This window comes from Cuculus canorus, chromosome Z, assembly GCF_017976375.1.
Source record: "Cuculus canorus isolate bCucCan1 chromosome Z, bCucCan1.pri, whole genome shotgun sequence".
Lineage (NCBI taxonomy): Eukaryota > Metazoa > Chordata > Aves > Cuculiformes > Cuculidae > Cuculus > Cuculus canorus.
The window spans coordinates 25298177-25324267 of NC_071441.1; the positions used below are offsets into that span (position 1 = coordinate 25298177).

At 39.5% G+C, this 26091-nt stretch overlaps 1 protein-coding gene across 3 annotated transcripts in view; it reads right to left on the minus strand.

The window, feature by feature from the left end:
- Positions 1-1806: 1806 nt before the first annotated feature.
- The window catches only part of MLLT3 (MLLT3 super elongation complex subunit), a 118871-nt gene continuing 94586 nt past the window's right edge, over positions 1807-26091 (minus strand). The window contains exons 8-13 of one of the 3 annotated variants that reach the window (XM_054055029.1): positions 22961-23039; positions 16547-16679; positions 14914-15013; positions 14188-14259; positions 10772-10843; positions 1807-4726 (exon numbers count right to left, since the gene is read on the minus strand). In XM_054055029.1, the coding sequence (XP_053911004.1) occupies positions 4595-4726; positions 10772-10843; positions 14188-14259; positions 14914-15013; positions 16547-16679; positions 22961-23039 (588 nt within the window). In that variant the 3' untranslated portion in view covers positions 1807-4594. The remainder of the gene's footprint in view (positions 4727-10771; positions 10844-14187; positions 14260-14913; positions 15014-16546; positions 16680-22960; positions 23040-26091) is intronic. The other 2 variants (XM_054055030.1, XM_054055031.1) reach the window with 2 other exon arrangements.

Genomic DNA, 26091 nt, shown 5'->3' on the forward strand with positions numbered 1-26091 from the left:
ATCACTTCCCAGTAGCATCATTCTGGCTGAGGTAAAAGAATATAAATAAGATGCAATATTCAAACAAATGCAATCAGACATTTGCATGTCAAATCATAAAACAGCTTAAATTTTTGTCTGATGCTGCAATACATCTCTCTCATCAAGTCAGCAACAACATAATTATTACAGCAGTAAACCAAAGAAGCTGCCACTTTACAAGCTGTCATGATAACTTAGAGCACACAGAACTGCCGACCAGCAAAGTCTATGTTAATATAAGGAACCACATCCAGCCACTGAGGGACCTTTTTAGTTTTTTTTTCTGCCCTCCCCTCCACCCCCTCCCCAGAATTGTTCTCACTGTGTTAATACTTCTTTTCCTCTCTAGCCAGTGACATTACTTACTGCTCAAATAAATGCAAGGCCTTTATATGATTGTGCTTTGATATTAACTTATCTGCTTACTCAGACACAGAGCCAGCATTTCAAATGTCATTGGTTTAAACGCTGTGATAATGCACCGATTAACTCCCAAGCACACACACGTTCTCCAAAGATATATGAGTTTTAGTCCCCATTATCTGTTTTTTAAATACAACAATTAAGCTTTTTGGTACAGTATTCAGAATAGCTTCCTGGTGTACATTATATCCTACTGTATACTGCTTAAAGATTAAGAAAACTATTCAGGCTTATAAAAATACAGGCTTTGCACTTGTTAAACTTCAGAACATACTTCGCACTGCTTATTTTTTTGCAGTTCCTGCTAGTTACTATTATGGCTGCAAGTGTGACAAAATTTTCACCATAAGTCTCAATTTCAGTACATTGCGCTACGGCAAGCTGGGCAAATCAATGGACCAAGGAGCAAGTGGAAAACCAATTTCTTCTATAGACTGAAGCAAAAGTTTTCTAAAAGATACCCTCTTTGCCACTAAACTGCAAGTGATATTATAGAAGATGGGATATGAAGCAGAAGAGCACAGTATGAAGGAAAACAAGCATCCTACCATCACAGCAGTATCTGGAGTAAAATAATGCATACAACAACTGAACAGTGTAGTTTTCTCTTCAGACCATTCTACAGCTTTCCTATTAATTTTATAAAGTAAATAAGTAATGGGTCTTGAAATTAAATGCTCGTTTCAAAGACCCCCCAAAACATTAGTATAGCTCCTAAGAAAACCAGATGATACTTACCAAGTAGCCAAATCAGATTGCTAACATACTGTATTTCACTTAGAACGGGAAAGAAGGACAACAGGTCAGGTAAAAGCCAAGAAATTGTAATTTCCTTCCTCCAGACCAAAGGAAACTTAAACAGAAATATACTGGGGTCTCCAAACGCAGTTTACTCTGTGAAACCTGCTTCTGAAATCAAAGGACAGACTTAACCTAAAAACACCCAACCAACGAAGAGAAAGAGGAATGATTAACCATTTCTTATGATTCAAAGCATGAAATCTGAGCATGTGTTTTATTTTACCTTGGAAGACACTCCTCAGCTCCGTGGATGCTCCTTTCTCCAATCTGGCTCTTTCTCTCTTTGGTATGGACTAATATGGCCTTCAAATCTAGATGGTAATGAAATTTCTATAAGGCCACTCAGTGGGTTCAAATTTCTAAAAAGTTATTAGAATTTGTTTACCCAACTGGACATCCACTTCCTGAGGTGAAAAGTTAGCAGTGAGATGAAAACTGTCCTTACTATTGGATACAACAACAGCTCTAGTGACAATGAGTCACTTATTCTGAAAATTATTTTTTCACATACTGCACCATACTGCTAACTTCAGTCTGGTCACCACAATTAATTAATCCAAATTCTCACATGGAACAGCGTCATGTAAAGGCCAAAAATATTTATTGCCAACACACCTTAACCCATCCCAAAGATCATTGCTCACACATGTTAAAGACTTGGAAGGGTATCATTACATTTTCTTTAAGAGAAATATGAATGTCTGAAATAAAGAAAACAAGGATTTATTTTGTTTCTGCATACAAAATTAAATGAAAATGGCTATTTTTTTATTTAAATCAACAATAACTCATTCTATCAGAATTTTTTGAAAAAGTCAACAAGCGCAAGCAACTGCAGTCTATTTTCTCCCTTCTCCCATTGAATTAAAAAATTCAAGAGTTTAAGGATGACCCATGATTTGTATGAAATTCAGCACTAATTTGATACTGTACTTGCTGTCACATCCCTTTTATGCCTATTGTCCTATTTGCTCTTTTCTTCCACCCCGTTCTCATCATATAATAACGCTTATCTGGTATTTTAAGGATAACACGATTAATTTCACCATTTCTGAAAAAACAGTGCAATAGTCATACTAGAAGTATCATGGGATTCATCCCCTCCTGAAACTCAATGGGGTTTTACCACAAAATTTAGAAAAGTTAAAATGGACAAAATTCAATATGTATCTGGTGTAAGTAAAAGATAGGAAGTTGAAGACACACTAGCAGATCAAAAGTTTTTAAGATTGCTTTTAGATTTCCAAACATTTTCATACAAAATAATCAATAAAAATCGAAGTGTATCCCCTTCACATGCACCCCTTCACCCTCCCCGCCTTCACCTCCCTTATGACAAAAGTAACTTTAAAATTACACTCCTACTCTTCTCCCCTCTCTCCAATTGCACATTAAGACATAGACTTAAAAGAACAACAGCGCTTCAAGTATGCTTCATGCCAATCGTCGTAAGAGTCATAACATTACTGAAAAGGTACACTTATTCTTGGGAAGCCTGAGAAGGAATCCCTACAGAGTGTGGTCAAACAACATTTTAAATAAGAAAAAAGCCCACTAACCCAATCTGTATCCCACCCTCTCAAGAAGAGTAAAGCGTAACATATTCTTTGGACTTAAAGAAACAGCATTAAGATTTACAATCTGAATAAGAAATAACCCCAATAGGAATTTAGTTTTACAGTGCTGCACAAACTTGGCGCATGAAACAGTAAGTCATATTGACAGTAGTGTTCAGCTCTACACATACAGACTACAAGTGGCAGATAAGCATACACATAACATACTGGCCTGTTCAGAAACAAGATACCTTTTTTAAGGCTGGGAGACCTTAATAAATCTTTGAATCCAGAAGTACTTCTAAAATTCTCTTTTATATTAATTGGGGAATTTGATTTTGAACAGAAGGATGATGATTTTATCAAGAAATCATCAGCAATATGAGAGCATGAAGCTTTGACGTGAAACTGAGTACATATCCTCTCATTTGATCATGCATAAACAAGGATCCTGCTTTTAAGGAATAATGTATGTTATGAAAGAATACTGAATTTTATAGAAAACAAATCCTTCTAGAAATACAAGCAGGTTACTGAACTTATACCAAAACCTGGAAAGGATAAAAACATATGTGTGTGTATACACATACACACAACTGGTGTACATGTGTATTCACACATACAAATGATACATCATAATGGTATTTACTCCAACATGTAACTGTAGAACAGCATTTGTTTTCAAAGGGTTTTAATTAAGTAGTTATTAAAAAAACCCAATAAAATCAGAAACAAAACCCCCAAAACAAACTAAGCGGACCACATGCTATATGAACAAACCAAACATTATGCAAATAGTTCTATGATAGAAGTGAGTCACACACTGGTAGCAAAGGAGTGCTGAAACTCATAGTAATAAATAGTTCCAAATTATGAATTTTCTACATTTCCTTAGAAGACAGGACCAGTATTTCTTCTTTTATGACGATCCTGCAGAACACCTTCACTCATATATATATTTAATTGTATAACACTAGAACAGACACAAGAATGTAGACTGCAAAAGATGCTGGATTTGGGACAGCATATGTAACATTTTTTGTTAGAAGTCCTACTGGTTTACTCACTAAGGCTAGACAGCAAGTCAAATGACCCTATTCGGTGCATTTTCTACCATGGTCAAGACCAATAAATGGATAGATTCAAGGACCTGTGGTCCAACCTGCTGTGGTCCAACCCCCTGTAGCAGGCAGGAAATAAAATATATGACCACTGTTTGGCCCCCAACTTTGTATCTTGTTTCTTGGAACTGCAGAAGTGGAAACAAGATGGTAGTGTTTTAAGTGACTAGAGAAAGATAGCAAGAAGTGGCATTTTAACATGAATAAAGCTACTAGGCTTGCCATAGTTATGCATCAAAAGAACACGCATAGAATCCCACTACTTGCAACATCTGGTAGTGCCACTCAATGACTCATTGACTTTAGAATACATGTACGCAATAATAAATAGATCAGTTATGTAATAAGGCAGTGTGTTGAACATGCATTCATCTTGTGGATTGGAACACCACATAGAGAGATACACGATACCATACACATTCATTAAGACCAAGTATTTTTGTTTGGTTTTGCATGTTTGTTTTTCAAGACTATCCAGGCAAACTTTTCCAGAGCATTTTGTTTTTGAGAAGAGTGGTTCTCTGAGTCTTGTCACTTCTCCTCTCCCTTTTCAAGAGATAATGACTGGGTTTAAGGAAAAATAAAGCTGAACAAGGTTGTTTTGTTTTATCCCCCATCGTTTTCAATGTTTCATTTAATGAACAGTTTTTGACACAGCCAGAAGCTGAATCCTCAAGAGGTTCCAGAATTTTCCAGATAACTCTGTAGTTTACGGACTGTTGTTTTGTCCAGTGAACAAAGATCAAAGTCAAAGGTTGTATTTGTGATATGAAAGTGTCCAGTTTCTTCTATAAGATTTACTATCTGAAAAGAAATAAAAGATGCAGTTGAAAATTTCAGCAGTTTTACATGCCCACTGAATGTATTAACATGCCACAAAGTATCATATGAAAGGCATAAAACAAGTCTAATTGCACCAATTCTTGCAGATTATAGCATTATCATTACTGGTCACTTGCCTTCTGAAGTGAACTATGGTCCGAACTATAGTACCTCAGGTTTTTTTAGAACATCATCAACTGTAACACCAGCCTACTCATTGCTGTTCCAGCAAACACTACCATTGAGAATAGAGCAACACCCACCCCAAGCCCAAATGAAAAGAAAAAAAAACAAAACAGCACAGGTGGATCTCTGGAATATTTACGTAGCAGCGCATAGCTGCTAAGCACATTACCTTTGAAAATAATTGGCGTAAGTCTTTGTGCAAGCAAGGGAAAGAACTAAATCCTTATAGAATCTAGTTCATATCAAACAAAAAAATGTATTCAAGAGCTCTCACATCAACTGTTCACAAACTACACTACAGAAAAGTGATTTCTTGTATCATAGACTTAAACGATTTTTTTTAAACAAAACTGAGTATGAAAGGTTCCTACTAGTGGCATAAGATCACTTCTTCTAGTGACTAGTCTATAATCACAGCTTTCATTCGAACAGGAAACAGAAGAGCTGCTAGGAGTTTTGAGTAGAACAAGGACTAAAACATATCTCCTATGAGGAAAGGCTGAGAAAGCAGGGACTCTTCAGCCTGGAGAAGACTCAGGGTGTATCTTAGCAGTGTGTACTTACACCTGATGGGAGGGTTTAAAGAAGACAGAACCAAGGTCTTTTCAGTGGTGCTCAGTGACAGGACCAGAGGCAATAGCACAAACTGAAACACAGGAGGTTGACTAAATATCAAGAGACACTCTTGTTCAGTGAGGATGACCACACACTTGTGCAGGCATTCAAAAGCCACCTGACTTGGTCCTGGCAACAGCGTCTACATGACCTTGCTTGAACAGGGGAAGGGTCAGACCAGCTGAACTCCAGAGGTCTTTTTTCAGCCTGAACCATTCCATATTTCTCCAAAACCAACAGCACATATCTCACTTGTATTTTTCTGCAGTTTTGACATTTTCAGTGTCTGAATGACAGTTTACATTTTTTAAGAGTGGCTATACACAACACTGAATTACTATAACAACTATAACTCCAGATATGGTAAGTTTGGGATGTCCACCTTCCTAAAAATAAAATTCAGCACCTTAGAAAGCCAAAGCATTATTTGTCATATAGCACTAACACAGTAAAAACACGCTGTGGCTATGAATCTCTTCTGTGCCATTTAATTCCAAGACACAGACATCTCAAGAGAGCACACAGAAAGGCACTCCACTCTGAAGCAGACCTTCAGGCAGTGTCATGCACTGACAAAATACTGCTATTCTGCTCAGGCTTTCCAACCATTCGTTCTGCAGCCCACAGGCTAGGCCTCAATGTCCCGTTTGCATCCTTCAATTAGAAAGCCATTTAGTTCTATGACTTCCACATATACCCGCACTGAAATGCTGCTGCTAGATAGTCCTTGCTTGTTTGAGCTTTATTACTCTGACTGTAATTCCACTCTCTCATCTCCTACTGTTCTGCAGTTAACACGCGAGAAAAGTAAAATCAAACGCAACAAAACTGATTGTTACCAGTAGGAAACCTAGACATGTAGGATTTCGTAGTATCATAGAACAGATAGGGTTGGAAGGGACCTTAAAGATCATCCAGTTCCAACCCCCCTGCCATGGGCAGGGACATCCCACTAGATAAGGCTGCCCAAGGCCCCATCCAGCCTGGCCTTGAACACCACCAGGGATGGGGCATCCACAGCTTCCCTGGGAAACCTGTTCCAATGTCTCACCACTCTCATGGTGAAGAAATTCTTCCTAATGTCCAGTCTAAATCTGCCCCTCTCCAGTTTACACCCATTCCCCCTCATCCTATCACCACAAGCCTTTACAAATAGTCCCTCCCCAGCTTTCCTGTGGGCCCCCTTCAGGTACTAGAAAGTTGCTATAAGATCTCCTCGGAGCCTTCTTTTCTCCAGGCTGAACAGGCCCAACTATCTCAGCCTCGATGCCTCCTCTGGACCTATTCCAACAGCTCCACATCTTTCTTATGTTGAGGATTCCAGAACTGGACACAGGACTCCACATGAGGTCTTACAAGAGAGGAATAGAGGGGCAGAATCACTTCCCTTGACCTGCTGGCCACGCTTCTTTTGATGCAGCCCACAATACCGTTGGCCTTCTGGGCTGCAAGCGTACATCGCCGGCTCATGTTGAGCTTCTCATTGACCAGCACCCGCAAGGCCTTCTCTGCAGGGCTGCTCTCAAGCATGTCATCCCCCATCGTGTACTGAAAAGGAGATTTCTCATGCTCGTCTTTGGCACTCTGTTGAGTCTCATCTAAGAAAGAACCTAAGGAGTCAATCCAGTGTCCTTTTGTAAAGTCAGTAATCTAAACTCAGGTTTGGTATCCAAATATCCACTGTGTGATAAATAAGTGGCTGTACAAAAAGTTTACAAAAGCTGAAGCTAGGAAGATGTAGCTATGCTGAAATTCTGTCTAATACTTCCTTGCACTATGGTGGAAGAGCATCACCCCTCACAAACCCAACAGCAATTATGATTCTAGGAACAAACATTACAGGAAACTGTTAACATAGGTGTTTCTAAACAGCATTGTATTTTTTTTTTAAAAAAAATCATTATAAGCACTTTATTGATCAAATTCTTCTTTGGGCTATTTAGCTCTAGGCCAAGGGACATATTTTAAACGTTCACATTCACCCCTCAAGAAATATAGCCATTATGTGAGGGCACCTGGTAAGTCAGAACCACAAAAGCTGTAATGGATGTATGAAAGTGTATAAAGATAAACCCAGATAGCTCCATGAAAATCATTAGCTTGTGTGTCAAACAGGAATTCATGACACACAGTATTAGCATACACAACCTTATGCTATTCAGAAATACTTGAAAAATAAAAGGTTGAGATTAGTTGCCAGAAAGCCCGACAGCTATAATATTAAAAACACAGCACTAAAATGTTTTATTCCAAGAGCTCATCCTGCAAAAACCAAAAACATCTCATTTATTCCTGCGATAGTAAGCTTTGTTTATCTGCTGTAAAGTACATGTCCATTTACATGATGCCTCTCCAGCTCAGTTTCATCAATTTCCATCATAGTCCAACTATTTATCTGCCTTTAAACAGCCAAATGAGTGCTTATGTTTAAGGAAGCTAAAGTGCAACTAACGACATGGTCATTTTTCAACTTATGGAGGGGTTTAGGCCATTTGATGGTTTCCAGACCTGCAAGCTGCTCCTTGCAGAAACTCTCAGAAGATAGTTGCCATCTGAAGTTCACCAACTTATGGACACAAGCAATGCAGTTTTCACCAGTGCTCCTACTCTCGGTTCCTCCTTATGCCTGTTCTGTCTAGTCCGCTGGCATTATGGACATTTTTCACCAGCTGAAGATATGACTTCTGATGCCTCAAAGTAAGATGCAAAGTCCTACTAGAAATCTTGCTGCCTTTCATGGGGTCCTGGTAACATCATATGTACTGAAAATGCAGAGTTAAGAACTCAGCTTTACCCAGCCAAATTTGAATACATGGGACATGCAGCAATAACGTACAATTGCAGATTCATTTATCACCATTTCACTAGAAATGACAGTTTATAAAAAAACCAAAACAAACACAACAAACAGACATCACTGCAAATCCCAAACGCTGTCTTTAAGGTGAAAAACTTGGGAGAGAAATTTCTTTTAAAAACATCATTTCAGTCCAATTGCTGTCTATCCATGGTCTAATAATCACATAAAGAATGCTCACGCGATTCTCACAGGACTGATTTCTTGGTCAATTGTTCTTTTTTGCTGCCTTCTCATAAGTATGCAAGTATCATTTAAGATACAAAGTTATAACTTGCATTTAACATCAGGATAACTTAGCAACCTACCAAGGCACCTGCAACTCAGAATCACATCTTTCCTGCCTTATCCCTCTTTTTTGTTAATTTATTTCAGCTTCATTTAACAAAATGTCTCAAATAGAAATGCCTTCCTTGGGAAAAGGCCACGTTCTCAAACATATATTTTTCCCCAGTTTTACCCCCTGGTCTCCTGACCTTGATACTTCCTATAGTCTCTATAAACTTGTAATTCTTGGTTTACCAGTTTCACACTCATTCCTAAAAACTTTCTGAGCTCTGTAGTCTTTAATTTCTGTGCTCATGGGAAGTATTTGAAATTAATTACACAGCTGCAAAGCAGAAAGGACAGTTAAGATGGGATGACAGTTATTTGTAATGCAGAGAAGCACTAATTCAGCATTGCAAACATATTTCTGTTCAGGGATAAATCATATGAACTAAATGAATTGCAGACTATTAGGGGATTAAAACCTTTAAAACTAAACCATGTTTTTTTTTTTGTAACAACACAGAGCATTTGCTGCTGACACACACCTGGTAAGTAACTTGCCTCTTCCACTCTATTCTGGTAGACTTCTGTAGCAAGTATTATTTAGTTACCACCTATCAGTACAGAATGGTACAACTGTCCCAGCTTTGCACAGTCCAGCCATAAATCCAGCTTTCAGTGGGTCTGTACTGACAGCTGCTAATCACAGGGCACAGATGGCTTCATGTGAAATGCTGAAAGAGAAAAACAAGTGCAAGCCTAGTGCGAGGCTAGGACAGTGGTTCAGTACTGTACTTACAGTTGTTAACTGTGTAATACTGGCTATCGAGGTCTACCAGAAGAGAAATTTCAAAAGCTAAGCCCTGGATAACTGGACAAGCAAGTGCTCAGGAAGCAAAGCTAGAGCGTGAATCTAAAATACAGTGGCTTTTTCAGGTTCACGTTTTACATGAGCTCTCTAAGAATTAATGCATAACATGAAGTGGAGAGGGTTTTGCAATTCATACCTTTTAGCCTTCTGTAATTTCCCAATGGAGATAAAAATTTGCCTCTTCCACCATTCTGAAAGTGTGCTTTGGTTCCCTTTGTAGACAAAAGGGAACCTAAGAAACAACAATACATTAAATACGAAGCATAATCAATATGCATCGTTGTGTATTGTAACTTAGGAAATCTAACAAAGTTATCAGAATTCCTCTCTAACTAAGAATATCCTTAACCAAGGTCTTCCTTTTCACTGACCTGTCAATTATTTTCCTATCAAAATATGAAGCCTGAACTAATAAACAGATTAATGCTAGGGCTTACAAAGTATTTTTAACATACTTAACCAAGTGTTTGTTGAGAAGTTTGATGAGTGATTGTGACCATTTAGAAGTGGTAAGAACTTGTGTCTTTACCTCACAATTGGCACATAATTGTGCTAAACAGAATAAAACCATCTGTTCTACTATTATATCTGCTCTGTTAACAACGTTTGTTGTTTAATCACCACAAGTTGTAATCCAATAGTACCTGACAATGCTGCCCAAACCAAAAAACACTATTCTTGTTCTTACTATTATATAACTTTTCAATAAATTTGGAGCCTTATTGGTTTGCACATTTCCTTATTTTACTCCTTCCATAACCTAAGAATACTCAATGAATATATTGTCATTATGCCTAAAGTGAGTTTTGCTTTGAATTCTGTTTTCTCCTTGCCACAGAAAACATATTTATTTTTTCCTGATAAAACCCTGTTAATTTTCAGAAATAAGCAACAAAATTTTCATCAAGTCATGGTTCACAGCTGTATCCATTCTCCCATGCTGTTTTCATAATTATTCATACAGTATATTGAGAAACATAACAATCAATTAGTGAAAAACTTAGCTTAGACAGGCATTTTTTTTCATTTGTCATTTAGAATGACAACACAATTTAATGTATGCTTAAAAATTCCCTAAGCTGCACTGAAAGTGAAAACGGGCTTTCAGTGCAGGCTTGAAGGTTATTAAAACTTATTATAGAGTTTCAGATGAAGGGGAAAAAAAAACCAGATGTGACTTCATAGTTTCAATGAGCACACTGCGATATTGCATGAAAATGCCCCTCACCTGCTGCAGTACATGTCTCTCTCTCAATGTCATCAATCTTCTGTGGAGTTCTACTAGTTCATCGAGGTATGCCTAGAAACAAATTCCCCGCCCCCCAATAAACAACTTGTTAATTAAGTCATAGCTATGTATTTAAAAACTTCAGATGTCTTAAAAAACAATACAAATTGAAATTTTATTTTAAATATTCTTTAAGCTAAATTTTCTTATTTAGCAATCTGGCTTTCTCTAGCTTAATACAACCCAAGTGTAAGTTTTTGTGGGTTTTCTTAGATACTTCATGCCACTGAAAATCTCATCAGGTAGTTCTTCACTGTAGAGAGTAATCTCTATATCTCAACTGCAGCAAAAAAAGGTCTCGGACTGGAGATGCCAAAACAGCATCTTTAAAAAACATCTCTCACCCTTCCACTTAGGGCCCAAACCCAATGGCTCACAAGTGGTCTTTCCACTTAGAGCCCAAATATAACAGCTTTTTCAGGCAGGAAAGGGAAGAGACTGGTGTGGCTTCAGTTGAGATCTGCTGGCTAAACTAGAGAAGAAGAGAGAACTGCACAAGCAGTGCAAGCAGGGGACAGGGTATCTGGGAAGAGTCTAGGGACGCTGCCCAGTTCTGTAGGGACGGGGTCAGGAAGGCCAAGGTGCAGCTGGAGCTGAATTTGGCGAGGTAAGTGAAGACTAAAACAAGGGCTTCTACAGGTACGTCAATCAGAAAAGGAAAGTTAAAGACGTACCTCCACTGATGGCTGGAAAAGGTGATCTCCCATCAACTGGGAAAGGAAAACGCTGAGGTACTTATCTTTTTTGCCTCATCCTTCACTGACAACTGCTCTCCTCACCACTCCTGGGTCATGGGACAGCAAGATGGTGACTGGGGGGGGGGGGGGTGGTAAACCCCCTTCCACTGTAGAGGAGGATCAGGTTTGCTAATGCCTGAGGAACCTGAACATATATAAGTCTATGGGAGATGATGAGATGCATCCAAGAGTCCTGAGGGAATTGGCAGAAGTGGCTGCCAAGCCACTCTCCATGATATTTGAAAAGTCACAGCAGTCAGGAGAAGTCCCTGTGACTGGAAGAAGGGTAACGTTGTGCCCATTTTTAAAAAGGGTAGAAAAGCCAATCCTGAGAACTACCAGCCTCTCAGCCTCACCTCTGTGCCTGGAAAGATCAAGGAACAGATCCTCCTAGAAGCCATGCTAAAGCATATGGAAGACATGGAGGTGATAAAAAGCAGCCAGCGCAGCTTCACCAGAGACAAATCCTGCATGACCAATTTAGTGGCTTTCTATGATGGGGTAACTGCAGCAGTAGACATGGGTAAATCGATGGATGTGGTCTATCTAGACTTCTGAAAAGCCTTTGACCCCAGTCCCCTGCAGCATCCTTCTCTCTAAATTGGAGAGATATGGATTTGATGGGTGAACAGTACAGTGGATAAGAAACTGGTTGGATGGTCATACTTGAAGAGTAGTGGTCAATGGCTCAAAGTCCAGATGGAGATCCGTGACAAGTGTTGTCCCTCAGGGGTCCGTACTGGGACCGGTGCGGTTTAATATCTTGATCAATGATATTGACAGCGAGATCAAGTGCACCCGCAGCAAGTTTGCAGATGACACCAACCCGAATGGTACAGCTGCCAGATCGGAAGGACAGGATGTCATCCAGAGGGACCTGGACAAGCTGGAGAAGTGGGCCTCTGAGAACCTCATGAAGTTCAACAAGGCCAAGTGCATGGTCCTACACCTGGATTGGTGCAATTCCCATTTTCAGTACACAATGGGAGATGATATGATTGAGAGCAGCTCTGCAGAGAAGGACTTAGGGGTGCTGGTCAATGAGAAGCTCAACATGAGCTGGCAATGTGCACTCGCAGCCCAGAAGGCCAACCATATCCTGGGCTGCATCAAAAGAAGCGTGGCCAGCAGGTCAAGGGAAGTGATTCTGCCCCTTTATTCCTCTCCTGTGAGACCTCATGTGGAGTCCTGTGTCCAGTTCTGGAATCCTCAACATAAGAAGAACATGGGGCTATTGGAAGGGGTCCAGAGGAGGCTGCAAAGATGATCAAAGGGATGGAGCACCATCCATACGAGGACAGGCTGAGAGAGTTGAGCTTGTTCAGTCTGGAGAAGAGAAAGCTCCGAGGAGACCTTATAGCAACCTTCCAGTACCTGAAGGGGGCCCACAGGAAAGCTGGGGAGGTACTATTTGTAAAGGCTTGTGGTGATAGGATGAGGGGGAATGGGTATAAACTGGAGAGGGGCAGATTTAGACTAGACATTAGGAAAAAGTCCTTCACCATGAGAGTGATGAGGCACTGGAACAGGATGCCCAGGGAGGCTGTGAATGCCCTATCCCTGGTGGTGTTCAAGACCAGGCTGGATGGAGTGTTGGGCAGCCTGACTTAGTGGGATGTCCCTGCCTATGGTAGGGGAGTTGGAACTAGATGAACTTTAAGGTCCCTTCCAACCCTAACTATTCTACGATTCTATGACAATCAAATACCTCTTTTTCTCTAAAGCTACACAACTAATTTCCTGTATCAACAGAGAGACACAAGGGGAGAAAGATCAAGCAAGATTAATCCAATAGTGAATTCCACTGTCCTCCTTCCTAGGATGTCAAACGTGCCCCTCTTCTCCACCCAGTTATCAACTTTCTTTTTCAGCCTCAGCCATCAGAAACCTTTTTGTGTTTTAAGCACAAAGATATACAGCACCCATCTTAAGAAACCAAAAACCATATGGATACAGCCATTGAAAATCTATCAACATATACTAAAAATCTGGTCTCCTGCCTCACATTATCACAAAGTTAACACTAATACCTTTAAAATATGAGCCTTCAGAAGAACTTGTGCAGACTGGGAAGTTGCACTATGTTTACTTATAGAAAGACTTAGAGGTCTGACCCATAGTCAGCTGACACGATTTTAAACAAAATTGTCTTTCCCAGTATTACACGGTAACCGTTGCTTCACATAATTCTAGTTAACTTGCTAGATCACACTGGCACTCACTAGCACAAAGCCCCCAAAGGAATCTGGAAAATATATTTTCTAATTGATTATCTATTGGCTACAAATACAGCCGTGAACACTCCTCCTCAAAAATTATCACTTCATCTGTGAAGCACACTACAAACTCCTGGTTGAGAGGAGACAAAATGAGTAATCAACGGCAGATTCCTGACTGGTGACATTTGCCAAATCACCACACAGACTGAAAAAAAGGAAAAAACACTTTCAAAGCAAGACAGAAGAAAAAATCTTTACAGAAAGAAAGAGAAGTATCTGCATCTAAAGGAAGCAAAGCAAAGATGTACTAAGATTTTCATTCTGTAACAAAGGTTGGTGTTTAGTAAATACATTAGTATCACATTCTGGACTTATTTACTGTTACCTCATTCTCATTTACCTTATCACAATCCCCATTCTTTATTGGTTTATCAGACTTGTTCTGCTTTATTGGACTTTTCACTTCTAAAATCTGGAAAAGAAATAAAATCCTGTAAAAATTAAATGCATGACTGGATACAACTACATATGAAGAATTCCTTCCAGTTAATAACACAAAGAATATAATATCTGGGGGAAATGTAATCAAAACTCAAAACTGAGCTTTTCATTTTTTAATCCATACACTTATATGTTTCAGGAAACAAAGTAGCTTACAGTAGAAAAAGCTGGGTTACCAGAACAAGGTGATATTATTAATCCTTAAAAATAATTAATTTGTCATTTAAAGCTTCCTCAACACTTTTTTTGTATCTTTTTGTATTCTGGTGGTATAAGAAGTCTGATTTTGCAGACATAAAATGATGCTGAGGTACCCGCCAGTGTCCTTAAAATGTCCTCCATTGGGAAATTACAGAAGGCTAAAAGGTATGAATTGCAACACCCTCTCCACTTCATGTTATGCATTAATTCTTAGAGAGCTCATATAAAACGTGAAACTGAAAAAGCCACTGTATTTTAGATTCATGCTCTAGCTTTGCTTCCTGAGCACTTGCTTGTCCAGTTATCCAGGGCTTAGCTTTTGAAATTTCTCTTCTGGTAGACCTCGATAGCCAGTATTACACAGTTGCAGACACAGAATGTCATACCGGCTCCCTAGGACTGCATTTATGAATCCTGACTTTACCTGGTTGTTGTTGGTTTTCAGTAAAGGTGGTGCTGATTCATGATGTAGTGGTGAGGAAGCTGAACTACTGTCACTGTCACTGCCATCACTCAGACTAACCCTATGGAAAAACAGAGCCAAGGTATTACACCTCCAGACAAACGACTGTCAACAGGGGTGAACCAAGCTTGCACTTTGGAGAAGGACACTAAGAACGACCCCTTGCTAAGCAAGCCAGCATTAGTCAAGGTCACAAGGAAGAGAGGCATCTGACACTCTGGAAAAAACTCTGCACACAGCAAGGAGAATGAGGCTGTCTACACTTGACTGAGATGACACGTCCAGTTAACAGCAGCTAACATTACAGAAATGTTAAAATACTTAAAACATTAAGCCACTCTTCCCAACATTCCTGGGGTGAGTCTGTATTTTGGTTCATAGCCATGGGGAATGAGGAAAACGTTTTGTGCAGACGTTTTTTAACTCTTCTAAAAGCTTTCCAAACAGCTACACTTCCCACTTTGAGAAGTGCTTCACTGAAAAGTTCCTTGTAACTCATCATAAATAACACTCTTTCTCCTGGCTAATACTTAAAAACTTTGTATTTCAAGAGAGGTAACATGAAAAAGCTCAGTTACTAGTCAGTCTCATCCTCCATTTACTTAGAAACAACAGGGAATATTTACTTGTTGAAAGGAAAAGAAAATAAGGTATTTGGGATAAAAAGAAGGTAGAAAAACATTCGGCTTAAGATTTTGTTAAAAAAATGAAATAAAATCTTCACACTCAGAAACAAGTGGAGCTTGAGATGATAATTTATTCAATGACCAACATGAACAAATTCCCAAACTCCTAGTTGTATTTATTTGTTCTTGATCCCAGCCGCTAAAATGCACCAGGGAAGCAACTGACATTCATTAATATTTTCCTATTACCTTCCCATTTAAGCAGTAGCTGACACTAACACCCAAGTCCTGTACACTCAGAGCAAAACTCTGTTGATCAGGTAAAGAATCCACAATGAAAAGCTTTGAGAGAGGCTGTTCCAGGATTACCATATCCTTCATCAACATTCAGAGGGACCTTCAAGGTGCTCAAAGAATAGAAAATTTTTGGAACACTCTCTTAAGGTTGCAGCTAGGATGCGGAACCATTTTTTTAAAAAGTAATTTATGCCAAGTGCTTGCTTTACATTCTGTCTACCATTTTACACATTACTACCATATGCAATGCAGAAGTTACTTGGAATTCAAATTTCACTGATTCTGATTTAACAACCTAATCTAAAAATGGTAAGCAGAGAGATCTCAAAAGTGAGACACCACGTATTGAATAGCTCACAGGGCAATTAAGAACTTAATTTTATCTCATTTATGCCAGAGAGTAATTACAACTATTCTCCTGAAGTCACAACGACATGAAATCAAGGAATGTCAAATGAATGAAGATCATCATAGCCATACGGATAAGTACATAAACAGTTGCATTAGGAACGTCTAATTCTGATGTCCTTTTGCATGCATTTGCTTTAAAAACAGCCTGAATTCTCTGCCCGTTTGCTACTCAACGCTCTTTGATAACCTAAGACCTCATCCCATCACTAATAAGCATAAGGTCTGGGACACCAGACTACTCACAATCACAAGACACTCACCTGTGACTCCTGCTTCCTCCTCTTGTATTTACAGGCCGTTCCAACTCGGAATCATTGTCATTCTCATCTGCTTCATCAGATTCATCTTCATTATCATCTGAATGCAGATCTTTCATTATTGATCTCAATGGACCTGAAAGAACAGAGACAACAAAATCATAGAATGGATTGGGTTGGTTAGCTCCAACCCCACTGCGATGGGCAGGGACACCTCCCACTAGATCAGGCTGCTCAAGGCCCCATCGAACCCGGCCTTGAACACCTTGCCCACAACTTCCCTGGGCAACCTGTGCCAGTGCCTCACCACCCTCATTGTAAAGAATTTCCTCCTTATGTCTAGTCTGAATCTGCCCCTTTCCAATCTATACGCGTTGCCCCTAGTCCTATCACTACAACCCTTTGTAAACAGTCCCACCACAGTTTTCTTGTAGGCCCCTTCGGGCACTGGAAGGTTGCTGTAAGATCTCCTCAGAGCCTTCTCTTCTCCAGGCTGAACAGGCCCAACTCTCACAGCCTCTCCTTGTATGGAAGGTGCTCCAGCCCTGTGATCATCTTTGTAGCCCTCCTCTGGGCCCATTCCAACAGTTCCATACACTGCTTATGTTGTGGATTCCAGAACTGGACACAATACTCCAGATGAGGTCTTACAAGAGAGGAACAGAGGGGCAGAATCACCTCCCCTTACCTGCTGGCCACGCTTCTTTTGATGCAGCCCAGGATACGGTTGGCCTTCTGGGCTGTGAGCACACGTTGCCAGCTCATGTTGAGCTTCTCATCAATCAGCACCCCCAAGTCCTTCTCTGCAGGGCTGCTCTCAACCACATCACTCCCTATCCTTTATTAGAACCACGGTTTGGCCAGACTCAGGTGTAGGACCATGTACTTGGCCTTGCTGAACATCATGAGGTTCGCACAGGCCCACTTCTCCAGCTTGTCCAGGTCCCTCTGTATGACATCCCGTCCTTCCGGTGTGGCAACTGTACCACTCAGGTTGGTGTCATCTGCAAACTTGCTGCAGATGCACTTGATCTCACTGTCAATATCACTGAAGATATTAAACCGCACCAATTCCAGTACAGACCTGAGGGACACCACTTGTCACAATCTCCATCTGGACTTTGAGCCATTGACTATTACTCTCTGAATGCGACCATCCAACCAATTCCTCATCCACCAAACAGTCCACCCGTCAAACCCATATCTCTCCAATTTAGAGAGAAGGATGTTGTGGGGGACTGTCTGAAAGGATTTACAGAAGTCCAGATAGATTACACCCTTGGGTAGGGGTGTCTACCAGCCGAGTTGAGAAATTATCTTCAATGCACTCCAGACGTCTACTGGATTGCCTACAGCTTGCCATGCTACTTTAAAAAATTCACAAACGAAGTTCACTTTGCCATGTTCCAGGCAATGCACCGAGATTTCTAGGCAATAGAAAACTATACTCCCCACACAGTGTTGGGAGGGGAGACTCTCAAACACTGAACAAATCAAGTAATGCAGTAGGAGCTCATACTGCAGGGACTTAACCATGAATCATTTATTCATGTGAGCAACTCAGTTTCAAGAGATTTACTCGTGGCAGTGAAGTGACTCAAATGTTCAAGCGTTTGCATGACTGGCCCCCTGGACCATAGCTGAAGTAAGTAAAATGTGTTATTAGAAGCAAGATTCTTTTGCACTGCTGGGTTCTAGCACTTTTTTTCTTGCTCAAAGGTATTATATGGAAGTAAAGATCTACAAGGACATACTGATCAGCAATAACATATTGGTTTGTTTAATCCATGTATTGAAAAGTAAAGTCTAACAATCATTCTGACTAACTGCTACTGGACCAGACAGTCTTTGTCTTCTTGTTTTATATATATATATTTAGAGATGTTCCCTTTATTTCAGGATCAGTTTCAGGTCAAATAAACACATTGCCAATGTTCATACATAAATAGTGCATCATCCCCATGCAACACCATGCTATCACTTTTTCTGAGTTAACAAAATGTACAAAGCTTGACTTGCTCACAAAACTGCATTAAGTTTAGGGTTTCGGTTTGATTTCACTCAATTTACTTTGCTGTAAAAGAAGTTACATAATGAGGAATGTGTTTAACATATCTCAGAAATGTAAAACTACAGCTGCTTGAAATCAGAATCAGCAAAAGCAGATGAGAAAAGGGAACAAAGCAAGACTGATGTTACAGGGCACTTAACTGAAGTACAGCCAAGGTAAGAGACAAAGCAGCAACAGTAATGGTTGCAGGGACAGCTATTACTAGTAGGGTTATATAATTCCTTCAGCATAGGAAACACGAAGTACTAATTTGAATGCAGCAAGCTTCAGAGTGTTTTTCAAAGGGAGACAAGGCTTGCAACTCCCTATTTACTAACGGAGAAACAGAGTTAAGGACAGATGCTCCTAGTCACTGCTAGAAAAGAAGATACACATTCCTTTCATTGAAGGAATGCTTTTATGGATTATTCCAGACCTAGCAAAAGGCTCAGGTCACAGGCATTTTGACTCATTTTGCATGCATGACTTCAAAGCTGATGCTGAGAATTATTCACCACTAAGGCTGCATTAGAACTTCTGTAAATTGGTGCAGTTTGGGTATGTTCAGATCAATGGTTTCCCTCCTCTGTTTTTACACCTTAAGACTGGCTGTGAAGAAGCCCAGATGGTGCTGATGGGCAAATTCCTCGTGGATCAGACAGCTGTACAGGCAACAAGGACAGGGGAAGAATTTGGCCATTTTGATATTTTAGAAAATATTCTTAATGGCCCTTGACAGTTGAGGTACGTGAATAAGAGACATGGCAGAGGGAGCTAAATGAATTGAGGTAATAGGATTAGAAAAAAGAATTATATGATAAATACACAAAGGATTCCATGTTTCAAGAGAGATAAAAGGGTAGAACACAAGTATTTCCACAGTCTAGGCTTAGACTAGAAAGGCTAGTTTCCTTACACCTTACTGGGCAAAGACACTAACAACCACCATCAAAGTCTTAATGAAGATGGTCATCTTTGTCTGCATTGAGGGCAAATGAGGCACACTCCACTCCACAGGCCAAAGCAGTTTCTGAGAACACATTCATCTCCTCACTACAATGTACAAGAGAAAGAATATGATAGAAAATACTCGGTAAAGGACAGATGAAAAGGAAACTTCATCCTACTCTTAATGAAAGAGGAGAAAAGAAGTTCAGTGGGAGGAGAAGTAAAATACTCAAAGCCTAATTTTGTAATGAAATTTAGTATGGCATATGAATAGCTAATCTTGCATAAAACACCAGCATGAACCTCCACAACATGCAAACTGTTACCTATGCTTGCAAGCCACCCAAAAGTCAATCTTTGACTTTATTTTTAAATAGAAGCAGAAAGAAAACCAGCACCATTCCTCATGATCCCTACACAGCCTGGTCTCCCAAGCGTAAGCTTACTCATATTTCTTGCAGAAATATCTTTAGCAGAGGGTCATTTTAGCCTCTGATACTCCCTTGCTCTGTTCTGGACCAACTAGACAGTCTTGCCTCAAGTTGCCAGTTTATTCCTCTTTCTTGGAGAAAAAGGAACTTGGACTCCTGAGATATCCATCACCGTCACCTGTCATTCAGACAAGTTTTCACTTAATGTAAGACCGTGTCCAAGACTCTGAACAGGCATTTTACACCCAGCAAGGTAACTTTTTCCATAGACTTTCCTAAGTCTAATTTTCAGGTCTTTTGTTTCAAGCACTGATAGCGATGTCACTGATAATCTCCTGCTCCTTGCTAACACTTAATTTAAAATCCCGTTACAACCTTTTTAAGGGTTTGAGAAGCTTTTATCTCCTAAACAGTCAAAATAGCTAAGGTGAAACTGAAAACTAGGAGCTGCCCAAGAGTAAGTGTTCTTAGTAAGTAAACAGAAATATCAGAGTAAGGCCCAAGGGGAAGAACTTGAAGAACCTTAACCTGGCCCACTACTTATGCAAAAAGAGGTGAAAAAACTTCAAACTGTGCTTTCCTAACACTTGATGAGCACCGGACTTTAACACAATAAAAAAAGAACAATGGCCCTAGCAAGTAACTTATAGTTAGCAAAAAAGCATGGTTTCTGACCAGAGCGCAACATACAGTGTGAACATGCCACAGTATGCCTGGTGCTTCATCCCACTGTCATACAAATGCACAGCCTGGGCAATGAATTAATTTAATTAACAAGAATACCCTGAAAGAAGCAGTAATTGCTATTTACTGTGGCAAAAAAAAAAAAAGAGATGTATATGTCACTTGCACTTCAGTGTTGTCCACATGATGGAAAAAAAATCTCCCACCTATTCCCAAGATGGTACAAAACCCTGAAGGACAGTCTGTGATACGACTTATATATGATCAACAAGAGATGGATGGATGGATGGATGGACGGACGGACGGACGCAGGCTGCTCAGAAGAAAATGGTATGTCAACATTATCCCCAACATAAGATCACAGAATAGCTTGGTTGGAAAAGACCTTTGACATCGAGTCCAACTATACCTGTCCACTACTAAACCATATCCCTGAGCACTTCACTTACCTATCTTCTGAATTCCTCCAGGGATGGTGACCCAATCACCTCCATGGGCAGCCTGTTCCAATACATAATAACCCTTTCAGTGAAGAAGTTTTCCCTGATATCTCATCTGAACCTCCCCTGGCTCAACTTGAAGCCATTTCCTCTTGTCCTATCACCTATCACTTGTGAGAAGAGACCAACACCCACCTTGCTACAACCTCCTTTCAGGTAGCTGTACACAGTGATAAGGTCTCCCCTCAACTTCCTTTCCTCTAGGCTAAACAAGCCCAGTTCCCTCAGCTACCCCTCATAAAACGTGTTCTCCAGCCCGTTCATCAGCTTCGTTGCTCTTCTCTGGACACGCTCCTGGACCTCAATGCCCTTCTTGTAGCGAGGGGCCCAAAATCGAACAAAGCATTCAAGGTATGGCCTTACCAGTGCAGAGTACAGCAACAGAATCACCTCCCTGGTCCTGCTCACCACATCATTTCTGATACAAGCCAAGATGTTATTGGCTTTCTTGGCAACCTGGGCACACTGTGGGCTCATACTCAGTTGGCTGTCAACCAGCACCCCCTCCTCAGGTCCTCCTCTGCCAGGTCGCTTTCTAGCCTTCTCCTAAGCCTGTCGTGATGCATGGGATTATTGTGTTCCATGGGCATCCTCTTGGTCTCAGCCCACTGATCCAGCCTGTTCAGATCCATTTGTAGAGCCTCCCTACTCTCAAGCAAGAAAACAGATGCAGGCATTAGTGTACAAGTCTTTTGGCTTGTAATGGACAGTTGAGACCACTAATGAGGCTTTCATGAGAGCAAAAATGGGGTTTAAGCAAAAAGAGGTTCTCAGTTTAGCTTTAGGTAAAAACTCAATGCCTGAAGCTAGTCACGAGCTACAGTTCACTTCAGCTCTTGCTTTCTTTCACCTGGAGTAGTGCTGCCAGAACACATCAGAAAATCAGTACTGGTCACCTACGGAAAGGCAGTAGGATAGATATACATCACGTGCAGTTGTATTTAAAAGAAAACTGTCTCCCGGAGGCACTAACATATTTTCATAACCTTAAATCAAGTCTACCATTGAGTAATATAAATGGATAAAACAAGTGGAACTGTAATTAGTAAAAAGCTGCTTTTTTAAAGGTCCTCATCCAAAGAACAAAACAAAAGCTGACTTAGAATGTGTCACTTGTACAATCTTATAAACCCAAAGAAAAAGCCCAAGAAGGAACTAAGTAGTTTAATAGGTCATGTAGAATTAATCTCCTTATTTACAGAAAACCTGCCTTGGCAAGTTCTCTGGGAAGAAAAACACATTTCTTTACTGAGTTCCAAGTAAACCATAAATATTATCCAGAAAAACAAAACGCAAATTTAAAGTCAACTTCAAGTTTGACCATCATCTTCCCCTAACACATAGCTAAAGTAAATACTGTATGGTCTCAAAACTTCCCAATAGTAGATCACAGCCCACTGAAAACGTCCACACACATGGATCCTTGGGATTCCCATTGGAAGACACACCTTTCTGAGCAAGGCTTCAGATGGAGTCAGGTGCCATATTACCTAAGCGTGCAAATGCACAACCCGAGAAACAGAAGCTCTTTCAAGTTCACCATTGGTTAAGTGACTGGCATGTATTTAGCACTTTAAAACACATACCCTTCCCACCCTTTTCTTGGATACACTTTTTCTCCCCTTTTATTTTGCCCTTACAGGTATATCTGAAAATGACCAGAGGAAAAGTCTCTAAAGAAAAACTGGGCCAGTTCCGGATGTGAAAGACAGCAGGTAAGTGGTAGTGAGATGCCACCAGTGCTGTTTTTATTAGCCTCTTCATTTCACACATTCCTTTTTTGTTTCTTTTCCTTTGTTGGTACCTTGTTGTCTGCTGTTTTGAGATGGTGTAAAACTGGAACTGGAACTGGAGCTGGAACTGGCAGGACTGGGCTGTTCAGACTTAAAGGGAAAAAAAAAAGAAAATAAACAACATTGTAACAAACATTTTTGCCTAAAACTCTTACTGTTAGTTGCTACCTAAGGTATGCTGACAAGAAAAAAAGAACTATGGAGCAGAATAATAAAATAAAATAAAATAAAACCTTTATTTTAGGTGTCAGTGTGGCAAACGTAGAAATTGCTACACACTTAACATACTTACACACTACTACATCATGTCTAGTTCTTTACTAAAGCAAATATCCTAACAAGAAGTTCTAAATGCTTTGTTTGAAGCCTACTCAACATGAGAGCCTAAATGAGTTTATAATAAGCCTAAAGCTCCTGTGTCCTTTTCATATTGTAGTTGCAACATTTTCCAAATTAGTAATGATGCAGTAGAATCTAAAAACAGAGGAAAACCTCAGCGGATCACACTGAATGCCAGAAAACAGTTTTCTTTCTTCTTCCTTAGAAAACAAGTCTTAAGATGAGAATTCAAAATAAACTTCTCTACTGTTATTGGATATCTCTTCATCCCAACACTTCCCATAGGTACTAAAATCCTACAGATTCTGATAGTCATTGAACCAGAAAGATTGCCTTGTTACACAAGGAAATTATCTGGCACCTACATATCACAGAAGAGAACTAGATTTTCAAAACAGAATTATTTAAAACAGTTTATTTTGTTTAACAAATAGATTTATACATTGTTCTCACTATTGTTTAGTTTATAAATTTCTCTCTAAAATTCTATAAAATCACGGAGAAAGGCCTACTAGTTCATCTAAAAATTCCTTATGTTATGTTCCTTATGTTATATTCCATAGTGGTTATGGCTTAAGAGGGTTGTACTGATAAGTCTTGCTTACTGATGCCATGTTGCATGTCTCCATGTACTTTTGCTGTTTCTTAGATTCAGTGGCTTGAACTGTGTGGGTGCCAGTATGTACTTGCACATTCATCTGTTTACATAAGACAAAGAACAAATCTGGTATGTGGACACAGGGGACGCTAACAGGGAACATAAAACAACAAAGAAGCATCCATACAGAAGGAATGGCAAAAATCAAGTTAAGAAACAATGATCTGGAAAAAAACTTACTATTGAAAAGAAAACCTGCTTACGCTTTAAATTTTATACAACTGTTCTATTGGGACATGTCATCTAGGCTAACAAAAGTTTTCCGACTTTCCTTGCCTACACAATATCCCTTGTGATTAAGACTGAACTAAATTGTTCTCAAAAAATAAAGGCAGCAATATCCGGTCACTGTAAAACTCAGGCTACCTAAGGCTAACAGTTGTTTTTTCTCCATAAACCAATCTATTGTTGGCTTTTATAACGAGCAGGCAGATTTACAGCCTTTCACCACCTCTCTCACAATAAGAAATGCCTATTTGGGCAATGGAATGCTTGAGAAAAACATCATTAACATCTGCTCTCCTCAAATCAACACCACCTCCAGTTCTCTCAGATACACAGACAAAATACAAACTCTGGACCTGATCGTTGTGCACAAGAAAACCCAACCCAACCAACAGCACGACCCATTTCCAAGTAACAAGAGAGATTCTTACACGATCACCCACATCAGACCTTTTTGAAGGACACTGCAGCGTCACTTAATACTGTTCCAAAAATCAACTAATTCTGGAAAAAAAACTTTTCTTTTTTTTTTAACTGCCTGAACTTCTGCAGAATAATACAAGATTTCTAGCTGTAAAACAATCATGATAACATGAACAGACTGCACCAATGAAGAATAAAAGTCAATGCAATCTTTAAAGACATCACCATTCTGGAAACTAATTTCAGTATTCTAGCTTCAAGTTACTCTTAAACATCTGGTTTATCTGTCGCTTTCTGCTTTTTACAGCAGAAATTACATGCTGGTTTCTGCATTAACTGTATTTTTCCTTTACTCATTTCAAGATGAAGTTTAACTTATGTGAAATCCATTCCTTTGAAAAAGCAAAAACACTAAAAGACTATCATATTCAGTTTAAAATAGGAAGTGCTAAAATTCTAGGAAAAAAACATCACACAGGTACAGAGACATTTGTCATTATTAAAACTTCACTACCATCTTTTTGAACCAGTTTACTGGAAATGAAAAAAACGGAAAATGCAAGTTCTTGTTTGCATTATAACACAGGCAAACACAGGTGAAATTCCTCTGTGTCAACATTTTCTCTCACATTAATGAATTGAGATGGGATCACAAGAAGGAATGAATATGAATACATATAAAACTGTTGTAATACCTTCCTGGTAAAACTCTGCTCTGCTTTAGCAAGATCACTTAGAGAAGTCGAGCCATAGAATGTCCCAGTGAAACACAAATGATCATCCACTCTCTTTTTAAAAGGGTTCTTAATGCCTCTTGAAACAATTAACATTATTTCTTTAAATGGCCCTGTCTGGAAATTTATTCCAAGAAATATAGATTAGCATAAATATTAACACTGTTAAGTAAAGGAAATTACAAACCTAGCTGTTTCAACTTAGAGAAGTCTGGGGTGAGAGCACATCCAGAGGAAACAGCTGCTTTTAACATAATGAACATTATTAAAAGAAAAGACTTCCCTCTTTAGAGGGAACTAAAAATATGCCTTTCGTATATGAATATGGATTAGTGCTGACAGCACTGATGCTTGTGGTTACCCAAGGCTATCTTTTGTCACTTAAGCAATGCTTTTTGACAGTTTTACAGGCTGTTATCCCAAGGACTTAGGTATTTATGACTTTATTCACTTGGGCTTTCTGCTCTTATCACTGTTTACTAATCACCATACAGATTACTTTTTTAATGGGTCTGAAATTAGCTAACAAGCGTGTCCTTCAACAATAAAAGCTTAAGACAGTACCAGCAAAGAGCTTCTTTTTAATGTTCTTTTCCTGTTTCACTAGTTTTCTCTTTCTGCAGACAAACTAATGAGACTTTGGGCCCAAACTGTTCATTAGTGCAATGACCTGATATGATTTATTGCATTCTTAGACACTGCTTCATTTTAATGATGCACAGGAGACACTGGCTTCTTTATTAGGTCTGTTTGAGGGATTCTG